The sequence below is a fragment of the Petaurus breviceps genome, unplaced genomic scaffold (genome assembly GCF_028583685.1).
Source record: "Petaurus breviceps papuanus isolate PSGF00001 unplaced genomic scaffold, PetGlider_PUasm1.0 76, whole genome shotgun sequence".
NCBI classification, from domain to species: domain Eukaryota; kingdom Metazoa; phylum Chordata; class Mammalia; order Diprotodontia; family Petauridae; genus Petaurus; species Petaurus breviceps.
In genome coordinates this window covers 7,479,678-7,499,783 of record NW_027186473.1, presented here as the reverse complement: position 1 = coordinate 7,499,783, position 20,106 = coordinate 7,479,678, and the positions used below count along the sequence as shown (strand labels likewise).

Here is a 20,106-nt window from a genome sequence, read left to right as displayed (position 1 = left end):
CAAGGTTGCCTTAGAACTACTCTTCTTTTTTGAACCTATTTCTTGGTATGTCACAGGTACATCTGTAGGTACGTCTTCATTTCCTCCCTTATAATATGAGCTTCTCCAGGGCAGGGATTGCTTCTGTTTATTCTTTGTACCCTCAGAGCACAAGCACCTCCTGGGATGAGGTCTCCACTTTGGGGACCAATAGCCTATGTATGGAAAAAAAGATGACGTGGCAAATCATTTACAAGGAACAGAAAAAGGAGGACTAGCAGGTAAGCTAGAATGTCTGGATGAACTACAGTGTGTGGGAGAGGGCTTAATGTAAGGCCAGTCTAGAAATATAAAAGGGAGTCAGTGGAATTTATTTTTCCCTTGGTCCAGCAACATACACAGTGCCTGGAACATAGATCGTATTTAATACATGCTTACTGATTGACTAATAAAGCCTTGATAACTGACTGGCCCTTACAGGTGTGAAAATAAAAAGTAGGGACTATTTTCTATTTTTGTGAAAACTGGGATTATTTAGGGGATTGAGTAGGAGAAAGTTATTTTTTGAAACTCATAAATGCAATATCTTCTTAGAAAGTACTAGACAGATGGGCCATTTAAAATAATAAAACTGAACTCTATAGGTCATAACATCTCTCTGAGATGTGTGGGAATAGATCTTTTTCCTAATTCAAATGCTTCCTGATGTTTTTACATTTGGTATTTTTCCACAAAAAAGACAAACAGTAAACTACACAATTTAGAGAAGAGGGAAACATTTCTTTGTATATATTTCTCTTTGTCTAGTCTTTTCTTGTGCAGATTTAATAACAAAAATTGATATTTATATAACCTTTTGCAGTTTAGAAAGTGCTTTATGTGTTATAACATTCTATCCTCACAATCCCTAGAAGGCATGCAGGACAGGTGTTAATATCCCCATTATATAATTGAGGAAACTGAGTGACTTGTCCAGTTGAGGAAGGTTTTGTACACTGGTCTTTTGACTGCAAATTTAAAGATTTTTCCATTTAGGTTCAGGAGTATGTCTCCTAAATAGATATAAAAGATGATACACAATGTTGTGGCAGATCCATAATTGCTTAAACTAATCATTTAGTTGTGAGAAAGGCATCTTCCATAGTTGACTGGAAAAAGACATCTGAATCGATGAAAGGATATTTACAACCATCTCTAGGCACCAGTTCATTGTAAATGTTTCCATATGTAAACAATTGGTGAAAGGGATGTTTTTCTTACAAAACCTTGGGAGGTAAAAAATAGCACCCACTTTCCATGAGAACATTTCAAATAGCTTTCTTTAAACTCCACTGAGGTAATTTCCAAAGGAAAGTTACCTGTTGAGAGAAGAATAACAAAGAGGTTCCCTTTAGCGGGTTGTGAAAAATGACCCAATTGGAAAGCAAGCAAGCTGCTTTCTTGATGGCTAAGCCATTTTCTCTTCCTTCTATTTAAAGCAACAGGTTAAATTTAACAGGATGCATTTGTCAATATCAGCAAGTCATAATCTACAAACTACCGCAGCCACACGTTCATTTTCTGCAATCCACTTGACATTTTGCACTGAATACCTAATCATGAGCCTAGGGAGGTCCATCTGACCCTTTTTATTTTTATTTTTTTTGACTCTGAAGGAAGTCACTGGTTGTAGCTATACAGGAAAAATCATGTGGGGATATGAGCAATTTTCCAGGAAGTTCAATCTATAGAGACAGCTACTCTGAATCATAGAGACTCAATGACATTTGACTGCCTATTGGACAATTCCGTCTGCCTGTCCCCTGCCACCTCAAATTCCATGTGTCCAACATATAGCTTGTGTTCTTTCCTCCAAATCCTGTCCCTCCATCTCATTTTATTATTTCTTTCAGGGGCACTATCCCCACTGCCCAATTCACCCAGTGGTGTCACCATTGACTGCTCCTCCTTTCTCACTTCTTATATCTTAATTGGTTACAAGTTCTGTTGAACTCTGAAATACCTTTTATGTCTGTTATTTTCTCCCTTTTCTCTTTACTATTATCATAGACTACTATTACTTCTCATTTAAACAGCGTGTTGGGTCCTGGGTTTTGGGGGGAACATGTTATCTAAAACAAGTCTTTGCTCTCAAGGAGTCTTCAGTCTAGTAGAGATATGTGAAAAATAAAGAATTATAAAAGAAAAAATATGTGGTGTGTACCTGAGAGATGGTGTCATTCATTTCTGTTCCCTCGTCATTCCAATGCATCCTTCACATGTGAGTCCTCCAAGACATACTCCTAATGCATAGATTGGATCATGTCTCTCTCTGTCTCTGTCTCTCTCTCCTGATCAAAGTTCCTTATTGCCTCCTGAATTAAGATAAAAATTCTAATCCCGGAATTCAAGGCCCTCCACCGTAAGGCATCACCTCACCTTGTCAAGTATGGCTGACTCCTCTCTATTCTAAATCATTTAGCTAGTTAAACTAAGCTAACCCCATTACCCTGACCTCCACACTGTAATGCTCTATACATGTCCTTGGCTTTCCTACCTATCTGTGCCTTTGTTTTCCTTGTTCCTTGGTTCGGAATGCTTTACCTACATATCTCATTCTGCTGAATTTCTGTGCATTTGTTCAAGTTCAACTAAAATGCCACTTCCTCTTCATCTTTCTTGATCTGCACCACCCCCTCCACCAATCAGTAATAGCTGTACCTTGAATACAATAGGTACCCAATTGATATTTGCTGAATTGTGAATGACTCATTTTCCTCATCACCACCAGCAATAAATGCTGACCAATGGAGACCTACAGGAAGATTAGCACAGGTACTCTGGGAGTGGCAGCATCAGTGACAGATCACAAGTCCTGTTTCCAATCCAGCCTTCACAGTCATCATCAGGGGAAGCAGCTCTTGTAGAGGAAGGGCCAGTCATCCCCACCAAATTCCAACTAACTACCATTCACAGGGCAGGCAAGGCAACTTAGCTGAAGTAGTGAGACACCCTGAGGAAGAAATGGGAGGCCATGTGTGGCAGACAAATCAAGCTACTACTATCACCTCTCATACCTCGATGGAGACAGCCCAAGAACCTGAACAGCAATGCATCTAACCCAGTGCCAAGTGCCCACAGCCACCGTCCTGTGAACAACTGTCATGGAGGTACATCCTGGTCACTGCCCCTGAAAGTGCTACAAGCCACATCTACTGAAGACCCAAGCAGAAAACTAAGTTCTTGGGACCAAATTTGGTACTCTCAAATAGTTCAACTGAACTTCAATCAGAAACGAATATGATTTTATTAATAGAAATGACATTAAGAAAGGGAAAAAAAAACCAACTGCTTTGTCTCTATACCATGAAGACCATGAAACCTTTCCATCTGACTTGCTGCTGAAATCTTCATGTGTGTTGTCTTCCCTGTTAAGAGTGTGACGTCCTTGGGATCAGGGACTGTCTTCCTTAGTTATTTATATCCCCAATACTTAGCACATTGTAAGTACTTAATAAATGATTTATTTACTTATTCTCCTCTTTAACTTAACACACAATTTTGTTTGCACTTTCTTACCTACTTATTATACATTATTTTGATTAACATTAACAGTATTCCTGATATATTATCAGTTTTGCTTTCCTAATTTGTGGCCAGAGCTGGGCCCCAGATTCCATCAAAAACACATATATATATTCACTTATATATACACACATATACAGATATATGTGTATATAAATATACATAAACATACACACATGGCAGGGGGGAGGGGTGGTAGCATGACTATTAGGAGAGAGTCAGCTCACCGGCACCCTCCATACACTTACCTATGCTATGACACTAATAGCAAGACCTTAGGTCCTTTGATCTATGGGTCAGATCTAGGCATAGGAGTAGCACTGAGGTGGGGAGGGTACTTTCCTCGTTGCCATGTTCTCATTCTCTCTCTCTCTCTCTCTCTCTCTCTCTTTCTTTCTCTCCATTGCATCTCCTCTCCTTCTCTCTCTCTTGCTTAGTCTTTTTATTTTCCCAGTACCTAACCCAGAGTAGATTCTTACTTATTATTAATTGAATTTTATTGAATCAAATCTAAACCTTAATTTAAAAAGTAAACCAACAGCAAGCTTTTCTTAAAATTCAGAATTATCTATAATGTCCTCCACTCTCCACCTTGCTTTGCTCTTTGAATTTAGTTGTTTGACCAAATGAGAATGGCCCTCTAAGGAATGATACAAAACAGGATCTTTCCTAGAGGGACAATAGAGATATCCAATGATTTCTGTTTACATATTCAATTCATGAATGTAAAATAAATACCACCAACAAGGGCTTTTTAAGATATATTAGATAATGAATCAGTGGTTAGGACTGAACATGTTTATTTTCCTCAGATGAGAAGCTGTTCTTAAGGCTTTCAAAGCTGTTTTTTTATGTAGTGTTGTTATTATTGAATAAACTTTTTCTGGTTCTGCTCATTTCATTTTCTTCATCAGTTTGTAAAATTTCTCAAAATTGTTCATTTTTATTGTATTGAAGTTAGAGTGCAAATTTTTCTCCTGGTTCTGCTCCATTTACACATCTTTTTATGGTAAATTTTAAAGTTTTAAATTTAAATGCAAAATGAGAAAAGGAAAAAAAAGTCTGTACACAGCAGACCATAAGAGAGGATTCAATATAAAATAATAAATTGTCATTTCAAGAATACCTATATAATAAATACTACACATTGTGTTCAGAGCTGGCCAGCTTTTCTTTGTTTTCTTGTTGGTTTTCTTTTGTTCTCTGCTGTGCACTTTTTACTTAATTTTTTTTCTCCTCCTTCCCCCATCCCCAACCTTAAAGATGGCTACAATTATGCATGGATACACACACATACATATGTATATATACATATGCATAAATTTCTATAAACATACATATACACTCATACACATATATGCAAAACTAGACTATGCTTATTTCCACCTTTCATATTTCTCTGAAGTTGGATAGCATCTTCCTTCATAGGTCCAAGTCTTTCCATGTTTTCCTAAATTAACCAGTTCATCATTGCCAGCACCACAGCATATACTTTTTTTTTTTTTTTGGTTTGTCACTATGTTTTTATTTTTTAAGTTAATCTATGACACTCTTGATCCAAACTTTGACACTTTACTGGATGGGGATAGCTGAGGTTAATAAAAAGCAATGAACATATTTAGTATTTCTATGTATCTTTCCTGATCCATAGATTATTATCTTAAAATAAGAACAGTTTAGTTAACAGTTTTAGTTTAGTACTTCTTATTTAGGATAATTGGGAGATTTGAGAGACAAAATGGAAACATGGTAGATGTTACCTAGCATGTAACACAGCAATATTCTAACCCAATCACATCCTGAGAGATTTGTCTCCGAAAGTTTTCTCCCACTAATTTTCTGCATTTCTTCTATTCTTGGCTTACATAGGTTTTATTTATACAAAAAATTTAATTTAAAGTAATCAAAATTATCCTTTTTATACTTCAACAATGCTTTTCCTTATAATATAGTTTGAAGTCTGATACTGCTGAATCTACTTCATGTCTTGTTTCCTGTTTTTTTTTTTTAAGTTTTGCTCTTCCAAATGAACTTTGTTATTAATTTTACTAACTCAGGAAAGTAAATTTTAGTAATTTAATTGGGATGACATTGAATAAATAGATTAGTTAGGTAAAACTGTCATTATAAAAATTATATTTACTTTACCTACCCATGAACAATAAATCTTACTTCAATTATTTAGATCTGAGTTTATTTTTACAAAAAGTGTTTCATGTCTATGTTTTACATAGTTCCTGTATCTGATTTGGCAGTATACACTCAGGTATTTTATATTATCTAGGTATTTTATGTGGTCTAAAACAATACTGAATAATATTGCTGGCACATGGTATAGTTTCTCTATTTTTCACTTTTGATTAAATGATTTTTTTTTAAATTAAGCAATCAGGGTTAAGTAACTTGCTCAAGGTTACACGGCCAGCTATTTCTGGGTGTGGTGCTAAGTGTCTGAGCCCGGATTTGATCCCCAGGTCATTCCAACACTGGAGCTGGTGCTCTTACTTGCTGTGCTACCTGGCCACCCCAGATTAAATCTATTTTAACTTTAGCTTTGTCTGAGATCATGATTACTATCTCTGCTTTTTTTACATAACAAATTCTACTCCTGCCCTTTATTCCATCTTGTGTTCATCTCTCATTTTTATAATGTTTCCTGAAAGCAACATATTGTTGAATTCAAATTTTTAATCTGTTATCCATTTTCATTTTATGAGTAAATTCCTCCCATTCACATTCTAAGTTACAATTACTTGTGTATTTTCCTCACTATCCTTCTTACCCTATTTGCCCTACCCCTCCTCTACTTTACTTCTACCTGTTATCTTGTCTTCCTATTTCTTAACCTACTTACCCCTCTAAAAAGTTCCTTCCTAAACCTTTCCCTCCCCTTGTCCTCTTATTTCTTTGTGAATTTAGAATACACACACACACACACACACACACACACACACATGCACATACACACATTCCCCTCTTTCACTTATTCCTGATGAGAGTAAGGTTCCAGCACTAACCACCCCCCCCACTAGCTTCTATATCAATTTGTCCTTTTATGCCTCATTTGTATGAGATAAGTATTTCTTTTTATCTCTCCCTACAGTTTTATTTATTTTTTTTAGAATCACCCACCCTGTTATACCCAGGTAGCCCAAACCTTTCTTTCAAATTACCCAAATAATGATGACAATCGTTGAGTACTGCTAATATTTTCACATAAATGAAGTAAACAATTTGACCTTATTGAGTCCCTTATCATTGGTCGTTAATGTTTACCATATATTTCTCCTGGCTGTCATTTGTCAAATTTTCCTTTAAGTTCTAGGGGTTTTGTCTCAGGTCATTCTTACTATTATTTTCTGAACTCTGTCTCAGGGGTCAGCCTTGGTTTCTCCTCTCTGCTCAGCTCCTAAGCCAGGGCTAGAGCCTCCAATCACAGGGTGCTGCAAATGATCTTGCTCCCTCTGGTCCCTCTGGTGGCTGCAAGCTACAGGTGTCCTCTCTGCTCCCGCCCAGAAACCAGGGATCCTACTCTCTTGCAAGTAAGCGCCCAAGCCCATAGGGTCCCTGCCCCTCACTAGTGTTCTCATCAGGCTCCTTCTCCCAGAAGCCACAGCCCAGAGGTGTCTGGTCAACACAACTGTGCTGGGCGTCCCTCCACAGTGGAAGGGCCTTCAATCTTCTACTCATCCATCAGACCCCCACACGGTCTGCAAGTTTCTAAGGCTGAGGCAGCCTCTCCACCCAGCTGCCACTGGGGCTTGTCTGTAGGTTCTGTAGAGTTGGGGGTCTTCATGCTTCACTCAGGACAAACCTTGGCTGCTGAAGGTAAGAGTGTTTCCTGGGGTTTTCTCAAATTGTCTTTGGAGGGCAACTGCTTTATCCCGTGTTTATTTCTGGTGCTTTGAGATGATTTTTTGTCTTTTTTTTTTGTGGAAGAATTTGAAAAGCTGAAAGTTTTCTAACCTATTCTACCATCTTCCCAGAATCCTCTCCTCTATTTTTTTTTTTTTTAGCAAGTCAATTGGGTTAAGTGACTTGCCCAGGGACGCGAAACTACTAAGTGTCAAGTGTCTGTGACCAAACTTGACATCAGGTCCTTCTAGCTACCCTTCCTCTATGTCTTTTTGAAATAACCTACTTCCTTATTTTTTGGAGCACAGTAGTGAATACTGTCATATCCATAAACCACAACTTGTTGAGCCATTCCTCAGTTGATGAGGGTTCCCTTAGTTTCTTGTTTTTTTTTTTTTCCATTAAAAAAAAAACCCTGGTATTTTTGTACAGATAAGGCCTTTTCTTCTTTCTTTGATCTCTTTGAAATAGCAATGTGATAACCATTCTTTATTTTAGAGGAACAATGATGAAATATGCTATCATCCATGGCAGAGAGGTGAAGGATTTAGGGTAGAGAATTATATTTATACACATATCATTCTGCACACTAAATACTTCACCTCTCTGCCATGGATGATAGCATGTATATGTATACATACATACATGCATGCGCATGTATTCATATTTGTATATTATATACATACATTTATGTTTGTATGTAGCTAACAAAAAATTTGTCTTGCTTGGCTATACTTTTGTTACAAGGGATTTTCTTTTTTGATGGGGTGGGGATGAGATGGAAAGAAAATAGATTTCTGTTAAAAAATCAGGGAGGAGGGTGCTATAGATGTAGAATGTTGCATGTACATTTAGATGAAATCACTGTAATTAATTTTATGTAATTCCTTTGCTAATGGGAGTAATCTGTCAATATAATATAAAAACAAAACAATCAATACAATTAAAAAAAAGATTGGAAACTGTGACTTTGCTCTTCAATGAATAAGTATTTATTAAGGAGCTATTATGTGGCAGGCACCATTCTAGGCACTGACGATATGGGTAGAAAAAAATTAAGTGAACCCTGACAAGCTGATATAAGCATATATATGTAACACACATATTATATTATAACACACATATTATAAAGTTAAGAAATATAAAAATAAATTGTCTCTGGATCACAGTCATTGATTCTCCTATTCATTCTACCTTAAGCTGGAATGAACACTTTTAAAAATGTGGTGCAAATCAATGCTAAGTTATTAATATTTCACCATTCTGGCGGAGGTTAACCAAGGTATGCTCTGTATCCATCTGTAATCATTTCCATTTCTATAATGACAATTATAAATGAAATTGCTGTTCATGGAGATTCTATTTTTAGCAGATCTGTCTCTCTGCTGACTGTAGAATAAATCTTAACAAGCAGAAGTACTCAATTGCCTTGACCCTTGAAATGTCTTAATCCAACTAAATAAAAATTTTAGTGCCATGATCAACTTTTGCACCCAATTCTTACTGAAAAAGAATAGTAGACTTCAGTGCTATATGTATGTGTGCACATATTAATGTATACATGTATATATACATATATCCATATAATTATACATGTGCACAATATACTTTATGTATTAAAAAGAAAACATAGACCAAACAAGTTTTATTCAGTGCCCCTTTTCATATAGAATATCAATTTCAATGATATGTCAGGGAAACTAGGAACTTTTGTGTGCAAAGGTCAGAAAGTACACAGAGAAAATAAATCTTGTTTGAGGTGCTGGATTACAGGGATGGATCACATGAGAAAGGTTCAAGGAATTGGAATAGGTTAGTTTAAAGAAAAGTTAAGCCATTATAATTTATGCAAATGTGTGTTTTTAATTAGGGGGATAATCAACTATTCTTTGTTGTATACTCAACAAAACGAAATGCATTTAAAGTAGTTAAGATTTAAATAATCTTTTTCACATCTTCAATTCCTCCTTATTTACAGGTGCCTTCCCTTCTAGCTACACTATGGTGCCCCCCCCCCCCCTTTCCCCCTTTTTAGAAAACCCTTCGCTTGATTCTACCATAACATTAAGCTATTGTCCTACTTCTCCCCTTCTTTTATTGCCAAACTCAAAAAAGTTGTGTTCACCCAAAGCCTCCCATATCCTCAAACCTTTATGATTCAATCATGCAATTGCAACTGTTTTCTCTGAGATCACCAATTATCTTTTAATTGCGTAAATTGAATAGCGTTTTCTCAGTCCTGCTCTTTCTTGACCTCTGCTACTTTTAATGCATTTAAACAACTTTTGCCCTACTTAATATTGAATACTTTCTACTCCTTGGATTTTTGTGACATTACTCAAGTAGGTTATCTTCCTGTTTGTCTGATAGCTTCTGTCTCTTTGGCTAGATTATCATCCATCTCTATCCCTTAATTGTGCATCCCAGTGCTCTGTCTGGACCCCTTTCCTCTTGTGTCTATACATCATTTCCATGACTTCATCAGCTTAATATTCTTCCCTCCTATCCCCTAACCCCCCAAATCAAACTGTATTCCAACCTTCCTTTTTTAGTCAATTCTGCCATCCTTCCCATCACCCAGGTTCTCATCATCAGGATCATACTTAAATTGTCACCATCCTTCATCCCATATATCTTGTATTAATTGCCAAGACTAATATTGATTCAATCTCCAAAGAAAGTGGTCATATTAACTTCAATGCTCCCTTCACAACATTGGCTACTTTCTTTGGTTTCATGTGGCCACCACCTTAGTTTAGGTCCTCTTCTTCTCTCATCCACACTAATGTGTAATCCTCCAAATAGAATCCCTAATTCCTGGTTCTCCCCTCTTTAATCTAATCTCTACAGAGTTATCAAAATAATCTTTTTATACCACGGGTCTGATCACATCTCTCTCCAGTTCAAAAACTGTTAGTAGCTCCCTTTTCCCTCTAGGTTAGTCTAAATTTCTTTCATATTTAAAGACTTTTACAAGCTGGCCTTATCTCCAGATTTATTTTATATTTCTCCACTTCATGCATGATTCATTCTCTGAGAATTTTGCTTTTCCCTGAACTCAGCATCTTCTGCCCCTTGTGTATTTGCACCAGCTGTCTCCCACATCTGAAAAGCAGCCCCTCTTCAGTAACACCTGAGTCTTTTGTTTTCTCTGAGGCTCAGATCAGGTGCCACCTTTACCCAGAAATCTTTCTTGATCCCCCTAATGTTTTATGGTGCTCTCATCTTCTCTGTCTCTTCATCTCTCCTCTCCTCTCCTCTCCTCTCCTCTCCTCTCTCTTTTATTTTCTTGTCTGTCTTCTTGTTATATACCCCAGTAGAAGGTCAACTCCTACAAGGTCTGCTTTTCAATTTTGTCTGTTTCCTAATGTCTATTAGTCCATTAGTTCCTAATGTCTATTAGTACACACAGTAGAAGCTCAAATGTTTATTGAGTTGAATTTATTTGCATATAAGAATGAATATTTTGGTTGGGTGGAGTGGCACACACCTATAAACCAGCCTGAGGCTGGTTGATCACTAGAACTCAGAGGAATTCTGAGCAGCAGGAGGATTAAAGCCAGTGGGTTGTTTGCATCAAGACTGTCAGGAAGATGGCGAGCTCCCAGGAACAATGGACTTAATAGGCTAATTAAGAGGAGAAAACCATCCCAAACTGGAAATGTAGTAGATTAAAGATTCTGTTCCAATCAGCTGTGGAATTAACCCCTGAAAGTCCAGCATGGGTGAGATTAAAAAAAGAAATGAACACTTTGATTATGAAGGTCATACAATACAACAAAAAATGATAGGCTAAAAAGTTATATTATCCATTGTTAAAGTTCCAAAGGTCCCTCAAGGCCATTTTGCCTAGGACTCTGCTCTTGTGGGAGGATGAGAGAAGGGGAAAAATCATTATAATGTATAAGGAAGGAGTGACAGGTCAAAAAAAAGGAGAAAAAGTAATGGGGAAGCTGAAGAAGTCACGACAAATTACCCCCTAAGAAACATTTTCTGACAATATTTAACTGACTACATACAATGCCACCAACCTCCTGGCTTAAAGATGCTCAGAATCTTGTAAGGGACATATCTTAAGTGTTTTGAAAGAAAAATACTATGCAAATGAAGTTAATAGTTGTGATTCTTGAGGGAAAGAAATGCATTTAACACGGGAAAATCTCTATTTAGTTTCCTGTTTATGTGGAAAATAGGGGATTTCTTCATTTTGCTTTGCTAATATAATCCAATTGAAGGTTCCAACATAGGTAGTCATTTTAAGACTAAACTCTCGGGCTGCCTTACTGTAGCAAAGCAGTAATGATTGCAGCAGCAAAAGAAACACCACTATTAACCATAGTGTGAGAGAACTTCTTCTGCCTGAGCCTTTTTCTTCTTGGGTACCTGGTTCAAATTAGAGTCCCAGTCTCCACTAAACTGAAAAGTAATGATTTTTACAAGGTAGTATGTGGGAATAACACATCACCTCTCCCCTTTGGAATTAAATTAGGTATAGTTCACAAGATTACAAAGCTATTGGCTCCATTCTTCTGGATTAATAAAAGTAAATGTCACTTCTTACTGTATTTGAAAAGAGCAAAAATTTAATTTAGTCTGACACCATATGCTAATGCTTATGTACTACCTGGCCAAAATAGCTTTCAAGTACATTACGAAGATCCTACTGGCCTATCCATTGTTCAGAGGGACACAATTATATGGCCTTATTCCTAAATAGGAATAGGTTGAATTTACAAGAAGGAACAGAATGATCAGTTTCATTGACTTGGTGGCCTTTGGCTAAAGTAGAGCTATAAACTTCAATTCCTGTATGAAAGACGCTATTATGTATTAACACTATGACTGGCACACACTTCATGAACTTAGTGATGGTGATGTAAAGCAATTTTCAAAAACATCCTCCAAGAAGTTATAGCCTATTGTACTATTTGCAAAGCTAGCAAGTGTTACATTTTGGGAAATGAAATGTCTTTGTCCTGACATACAAAGTGTCCTTCTAGCATTATTCTAGACATTCACTGCCACATGTCTAAAAGAGCATTGACCTTCTTAATGCACAGTCATTGGAATATAGTACGAGCTAAGCTAGTTTTCCTCTCTTAAGTACTTGTCATTAATATATCCTGGAACATTTGTTTATGTGGCCCTTGTACTTTATTGGAATATATTGGTGGGAGGGGGGAAACAATGGAAGCGACCAACACATTTCTAAAAACTCTCAAGTGATTCATTTGGGAAATAATACTCAATACTATTGGGAAGGGGAAAGGAAAATTGGAAGAATCCCGCTGCTGTTATGAAGTACTGTTCACCCTTCATGGAAAGAGACTAAGTGAGTAACCAGGACAGCCTAAGCAAATGTCAGGGGAGATGGTTATATGTGTTTACATGGAAAACACATGGGGCTAATGCATATGACCTTTGTGTGTGGTGAAACCAATAGAGAGTAATTAAACTAAAACGGGAGAGGACAATGTGAAGAAGAATGATGGCTTTACAATTGTGAGGGAATTTAGAAATAATTTATTACATTTTCCTTGTTTTACAGATGAGAAAACTAGGACTCAGAAAGTTGAATGATGTGTTTAAGGTCAGAGAGGTGGAAAGTAGCAGAGGCAGAATTCAAACCCAAATCTCATGCTATTTCCATTAAGCCATATTCCCTCCATTCTAGTAGCTGGGTATAAATGATTAACCTCAACTAAAGAAATGAACCTTTGGCAACACAGGTGGAGAATATACAGTTTCCCCTATGAGTTAAGTCCTATGGAGAAATGTGAGCCTGTGTTGTGATGAGATGAAGGTTTTAAGACTCAGGTGACTGGGGTTTTAGTGTCTGCACTGCTACTACCTAAACTGAGTAACTTTCACATAACCACTTTTGCCTCTGTTTCCCTATTTGTACAATGAGGAGCTCAGAATAGATGAACACTAAGATCTCTCTCAGCTTTGACAAATTTATGAGCTTATGAGATATGAGCTTCGTAAAGTAGACTGGAGACATCACTAGGCCAAAGAATAGACAGCAGGATATAGAACATGTAGATAGCAGGTTTGAACTGTACAATGACCCATGGAGAGTCCACAACTCTTGTATCCAGACTTACCTACAACACTTCCATCAGACGAGAATGATGCTACTACAGACATTGTAAGACCGGTTCTATTGATTCAATTCAAACCAGCTGGTGCCATGCAAGAATAGACTTTGATGGAAAAGCACTATTAGCTTGGTGTTCAGATTTATATCATAGCCCCCATGCAGGAAATTTCAATGTTGATGAGAAATATTCATGATACCAAACTTTGGGACTCTGGTGTGTGCATTTCCCTGATTGGATGTCAAATACTCTTTGGTTTATGAGCCTTTGGTTGAATCTTAATCAAAGTAAGTGGAAAAGTTGGTGTTTTCTCACCAGGATGAATAGCAGAATGACTCTCCCAATTTACTGTGTGTGTGTTCACATTGATAGAAATTTACAAATAAATAAAAGCATAACTAGGATGTTTAGGTTGTTATTGTTTGGCATAAGGATTTCACACATAGAAAATTAATGATCAATGACTTATATGCATATCATGGCTAATGTCCTTTATTGATTAGAACATTAGTGCTTGTTTGACTGGACACTTCTCAAATTATTTATGTCATGATTGTTTTAAGATTGTTAACGTAACCAATTATACTAAGCACTCTTTCAATTAGTGTAGGGTAAAAAAAGAGTAAAAATAAAGATTATTTATCATACTATCACACTCAACTATAAGATGATAGAGGATTTGAGGGTTCATTAAAAGATCATCTAATTTATTATCCTAATTTTATAAACAAGGATTTACAGTGGCTATAAATAGATGATAACATATAACCAAAGACAACTTGTGCATACAAAGTAGAATAAAATCCAATATGAAAGAAAGGTATTATCAGAGAATGAGCTGGAGCAGTCACATGGCAAGAATGAGGAATGGACAACTTGGATACTGTATGAGTCCCAAGGGAAGATTGAAAGGCCTCCAGAAAGGCCTCCAGTGCATTGGGTATATCATTTCCAGCCCGTCGTCCTTTCCTGTATTTGGTGGACTCCTTCCGCCATCCCTTTTAAACTAAACAACTTTAGCTTAAAACAGCCATATCTTTACTTCATGTCCACATCAAAGAAGACACTGTGCTCCATCAGGAAAGAATCATGGCAGCCCAAAGGAAATGTGATATGTGCAAATCTAGGGACATCTCCATCCCAAATGTTCAGAATATTTATGCCCAACCTATAGTAGAGCTTTCTGAGTCTCAGTCAAACACACTGTACCTTGACCTCAATGTCATGCTGTCACTTGTCCTCTTCAAGTATGAAAGATGAAGAACAATAACCACCCTTCTGGGCTACTGGACTTTCTCTACCAAGATCTTCTGGCACGTTCTCCACCATGCCTCAACATGGGTTCTTCCTCACTTCCAATTTCAGCTCCCTTTTTTTGTGATTGCTTCTCTCATTAGAATGCAAGCTCTTTGAGGACAGGGAATGACTTTCTGCTTGTATTTGTATTCCTAGCTCTTAGTCTAATGGTTAACACATAGCAAGCACTTAAAAGGTCACTGACTTGATTCTAGACAATTTATGAAAGACATGGACAAGAAGGCATGGATGGGTTTCCAACTGCACCATTAGCAAGAATTGCCCATATCAGTGAAAGAACAAGTTCATTAAAATATCAAAGAGATATGGAAGAGATACAATTTACTCATTTGTTAATTACTGGTGAATTATTAATTGTATCAGTTTGATCCCATATAAAATTTGTCACATTTTCTTGGTGTGGCAAATTATCACATAATCGTTGCAGATTCGGTAATTTCTTGGGCAGAACATGAGAATAATTTCTTAAATTAGGCTATAAATTAGAATTTAAAAGAGCATTCAGAGATTTTAACTCAACTTTCTTGTGTTTATTCATTCTTATAGAGGCAGAATGGTAAAAAGAAAGAGCACTGAACTATGAGTATCATGATCCTGTCATTATTTGTTTGACTTTGGACAAGTCATTTCCTCTTCAACTTTAGTTTTCTCATCTGGGAAATAGGCTATATGAACTAAATGATTTTAAGGTTATTTGTAGCCCTAACAATCTATGATCCTATCATCTCAAATACTGATTTAGGAGTCAGGAAATATGCATTCTACATTTTTACCAATTATTAACATCACGGCCTTAGGCAGGCTCCATTCACTTCTCTAGGCTTTAATTTCATCATCTATAAATTAAGGGGGTTGAAATAAATATCAAAGCCGTCCTTTCCAAATTCTACATTCTTTGGTTGTCTTGAAAGCAGTATTGTTATTGTGTTCTTTAAACTCACCAGAAAATGTGTTCATTTCTTCCAATAACATGTTTCCCAATTTCCTCTTGTAATTCCCTTTCATAGTTAACTACCATATTTCACCACAAAATCACTGCCACCACATAATTGTGGCACCCTGTTTTTTTTAGTCCAAAAATGGTTTGTAACCTTTCATCATGTAATTGTTGCATAGTATAATTCTGTTCATCATGCTGGTTAAAAGGTAAACAGAGCATCAACGTATTCACCAGTAGCATATGGATATGTATTTGTCTCTCATGCATTGAGAGCCATGAGCCTAGAATTCTCAGTGCATGCACGTTGTCAGTATATTTCTGAAAACCAATGTGTTTGGTTTGTTTAGAGTTCTACAGTACTAATGGTATTGTTACTCAACCCAATGAAGAGCAACAGGTACAAGGAGAGTGGGTAGGCAGGTGAAGCTGCCAGGAGTAAGTCACATGACATGATAAGACATGCACATTCTCCACCAGATAAACTTGATAGTTCATCTGGCAGTGATACATTAATGTGAAAAGCATTTCTTTCTGATTTCAGGCAATTATAAAACTATTCAGCAGACTTTAAGTGTAATTTTGTTCACTGAACAGCATGGAAACAGAGCTGCAGAAAGACAGTTGTCAGTGAGTGAAAAGTGGGTGGGAGACTAGTGAAAACTAAAAGACATGTAATACCAGCACATTTTTTTTTAAAAAAAGCTTCACATAATGGTCGCACCCCACTTTTTGTGAGAAAGTTTGGCATAAAATCTGCGATGATTATGCGGTAACTAAAGTTAAACTTCATGGACAATCTTCATGTGAAATATGCTTGACAAAGATAGTTTTGCTTTACATAACATTTGTTTTAAACACCAGGATGAAAGTTCAGTTACCTTTGGTGAGGTGTGGGAGGGTGTTAAAAATGGGCATAGCTTTATTAAGTTTAAGTTGGCCAATTAAGATTTTCTAGTCATCATTATAATTTTCATGGGAAGGAGATGTAGCCCTTATTCCCCCACAAAAGGTAAGAAAAACAACAACAAAAAAACCCAACATGTTTTAAGGTACAGGAAAAACAAAAGCTGCAGAGTCACATACCGTAATCCATAAAGGACCGTTCCATCGGGATGCAGTCGGATCATCCGATTCTTCACTGTAACCCCATGCACAAACGATTTCTTGTCATTCAGGAAGTATGTGTCTGGCACCCAGAGCTGGTCTGCCACCCTGTTGTCCAGAGTGAGGTTTAATGGGATTCCAGAATAAGACAGTCTTTTGTCTTTCCACGACTGCTGAAAATACATTGTAAGTGTATAGTCCTGTAAAGAACAAAGAAAACCAAAGAGAAAACTTTTAAATTTACTTTTTATATCATAATCAAAGAGAATTTTTAAATGAGCTTAATTGTTCTTGGCATTGTTTTGGGTGATACAGTAAAGAATTATCCAAAACTAATGTCTGCCCTCAAATTGGTTAGTCAGTCAATAAAAATTTATTAGTGCCTACTCTGTGCTAAGTACTGTGGTAGGCACTGTGGTTACAAAGAAAGGCAAAAGATAGTCCCTTCCCTCAGGGAAGTCACACTCTAATTGTGGTTGGAGGTGGGAGGAAAATGATATATAAAAAGAAGCTGAAAAGAGTGTGTTGTTGGGTACCCAATGAAGTAGCATGATGAAGTTCAGAGGAATGCATCTAGGTGGGAAATGAAGAAATGGATGCCCTGGATACCCTTCTTAAATTGAGGACCTGGAAGTAGCTCTCCACAGTTCACCCTCAATTACCTCTGATCAGGAGGGAGGGGCCCTAAATTCCTGTGGAAGTACTGAGGAAATGTGAGCTTTAGGGTTGATATGGTCTTGCAGAATGATGAGATTCTTGAAAGCATGAAGAAATCCAAAAGAGTACAGCCATGGATAAAATTCTAAAAAAATATTACAATATAAAGCTGAAATGTAGAGATGACCCCTTTTCCTTTTACTCCCTATATTTAAGGTATGTAATCTAGAGTAAACACATTAATCTCATACATAAAAGGAGAGGGAAATATTTACCTTTTATAGAGTTAAATGCTTTAAATGATATTTTAAGAGAAGCCAAGGCAAGTACATAACTAGAACAGAGAATGGGAAAACAATCACATAATATCAAGTCCAAATTGGACATATTTTATCATCTCTATTATAATCATTAAAAAATTTCAGGGTTAAGAATGGACCTCAGAGGTCATTCAGCCCTGCTTATATCTGAATAGCAATCCTCAAATATCCCAGAAAAGTGTTTGTTCAGCCTCAATGCAGAAATTATTAGTAATAGGGAACCTGTTACTACTTGGAGAGAGAGTCTGTTCCTCTTGGTAGTAAGTTTTTTTTTCTTAGAACATGAATGGACTTGCCTGTCTACACTTTCTACCTATTTAACCTAGTTCCATTCTTTTGTATATATAGAAAAAGTTTTATTTCTTTACACAGTCTAGTCCTTCAGATACTCAATGACAATTATCATGCCTTCCTCTCTCTCCACCCCCATCCCCACTCTGAGTCTTCTCTTCTTTATCCTAAGCATTCCCTACTTCCTTCAAGGGATCTTTTTATAGACAGATCTTTTCTGACCACATGTCCTGGATTCATGTAACTTTGACAATGTAGAAAATATGGAGTCGGGATCAGTATATAACTGAGTTTAGGGAGGAATAATTGACTAATATCATATGTCCAAACTAGATATAGTGTATCGTAAAAACTTGGCTCTACAATGAATCACATATAATTGGCCTGTGTAAAGATGCTGGCAGTTCTCAATTTACATAACCAACATCCAAGTTCTTTATGTATAAGTGGGCATCTCAGTAACCACCTAATAATAATTTCCTTGTGGCCATAGGAATTTCTCACTTGCATTTTTCTGCTGTCCCTCCCTAAGTCAATTCCTGATCATATTCCTTTCTCCTGGGCCACTCCAGAATGGGACCAGAAGTAGTAGAGGGACAGTGGTAGCCAGGGGAAAGAGGACAGAAAATGAAAGGACAAGCTCTAGAAGGGCTGTTATTTTTCTTATTCCCACTCCCTATGTTGTCTTATTCTTTCCTAGCAGCCTCCATAATCCCTGATTTATTGCAGATTGTAGGTGGGAGTTCAACACCTTTGAATCAGAGCATTGGACTTAGAGTCAGAAAGACCTGAGTTCGAATCCTGACTTAGAGCTTTACCAGCTGTGTGATCCTGGGCAAGTCATTCCATGTACCTTAGCCTCATTTTCATCACTGATAAAATGGAAATAATAGTAGCACCTACATTCTAGTGATGTGAGGATGCAATGAAAAAAAAAACAACATAATGGGCTTTGTTATAGAAATGCCAACTAGTATCATACCTATTTTTGTCAGGCTATTTCCAACTAAGAACCTGCACCAAAATACTACCTCATTTTGGCATGCGAGTTACCTTGAGCTCTCAAGAGATATTCCAGCACACCACAAGTCCTGGAAAGTCCCACCAAACTGGAAACACCTTGAGCAACGGACTAAGTGTCTCATCCCAATGCTGAACTAGGTAGGCTGCAAGAAACTAATTCCCAGAAGATTAGCCACCAGACGAGGCTTTTCTTCTTGGTCACTGAAACTCATAAAGACCATCTGCTAAAGTGTAGGCAGATTGCAATCTGCATGGGCAGAGAGTACCCCTATTATGAAATTCAAAGGTATTTTTGGCAACAAAGTATTTATTAATATTATTGTAGGCAAACTGGCTAGCACAAAGCTTTATACATAGTAGGTACTATTAAATAGTGGTTGCATGGATTTTGAACTAGATGAGCACTCTGAGATCCCTTTTCAATTCTGGCCTTCTGATTCTGTTGACAGTGGGGGAAAAAAAGCCAATTCTCTCCGACCCATTCTAAATGTTGTGTCATTTCCAATAGAGCCAGAAAGGACAGCCACAGCTGTGTTAAGGGCCTATAGCTTCTGGCTCTAGGCTTTGCCTTAGAATCCAGGCTTCAGTGTTCAGCACAATCAACAATGCAGTACAAATTTCAGCACTTGCATTAAATTCCCATTAGCTCATCCAAATTATCATTAGTGCTAACAAGGATTTCCTCAAAATGAGACTAAATAGTGAATTGTTTCTCTCCAATTTTTCACAGTAAAGAAGTGTTTTAATGTGTGATGGGGGAATAAAGCAGTATGAAATAGAGAGGACTATGATGGCAACAATAATATTATAATAATAAATGGTAATAATTAAAATTATAGCTCTGTGGTAGATAAACAAAGAGAGTGAAATGGGGAAAATGCAATAATGTAGAAATGGGTAAGTTGTGTATCACATTAATCTTTTCCTCTCTCTGAAGACAGTTGTATTTTCCATA

At 37.0% G+C, this 20,106-nt stretch overlaps 1 protein-coding gene across 1 annotated transcript in view; it reads right to left on the bottom strand.

Moving 5' to 3' along the window:
* The window catches only part of GABRB1 (gamma-aminobutyric acid type A receptor subunit beta1), a 458,587-nt gene that overhangs the window by 222,367 nt on the left and 216,114 nt on the right, over window positions 1–20,106 (bottom strand). Inside the window, exon 4 of the mRNA XM_069105179.1 lies at window positions 16,840–17,060. Coding sequence (XP_068961280.1) covers window positions 16,840–17,060 — 221 coding nt within the window. The remainder of the gene's footprint in view (window positions 1–16,839; window positions 17,061–20,106) is intronic.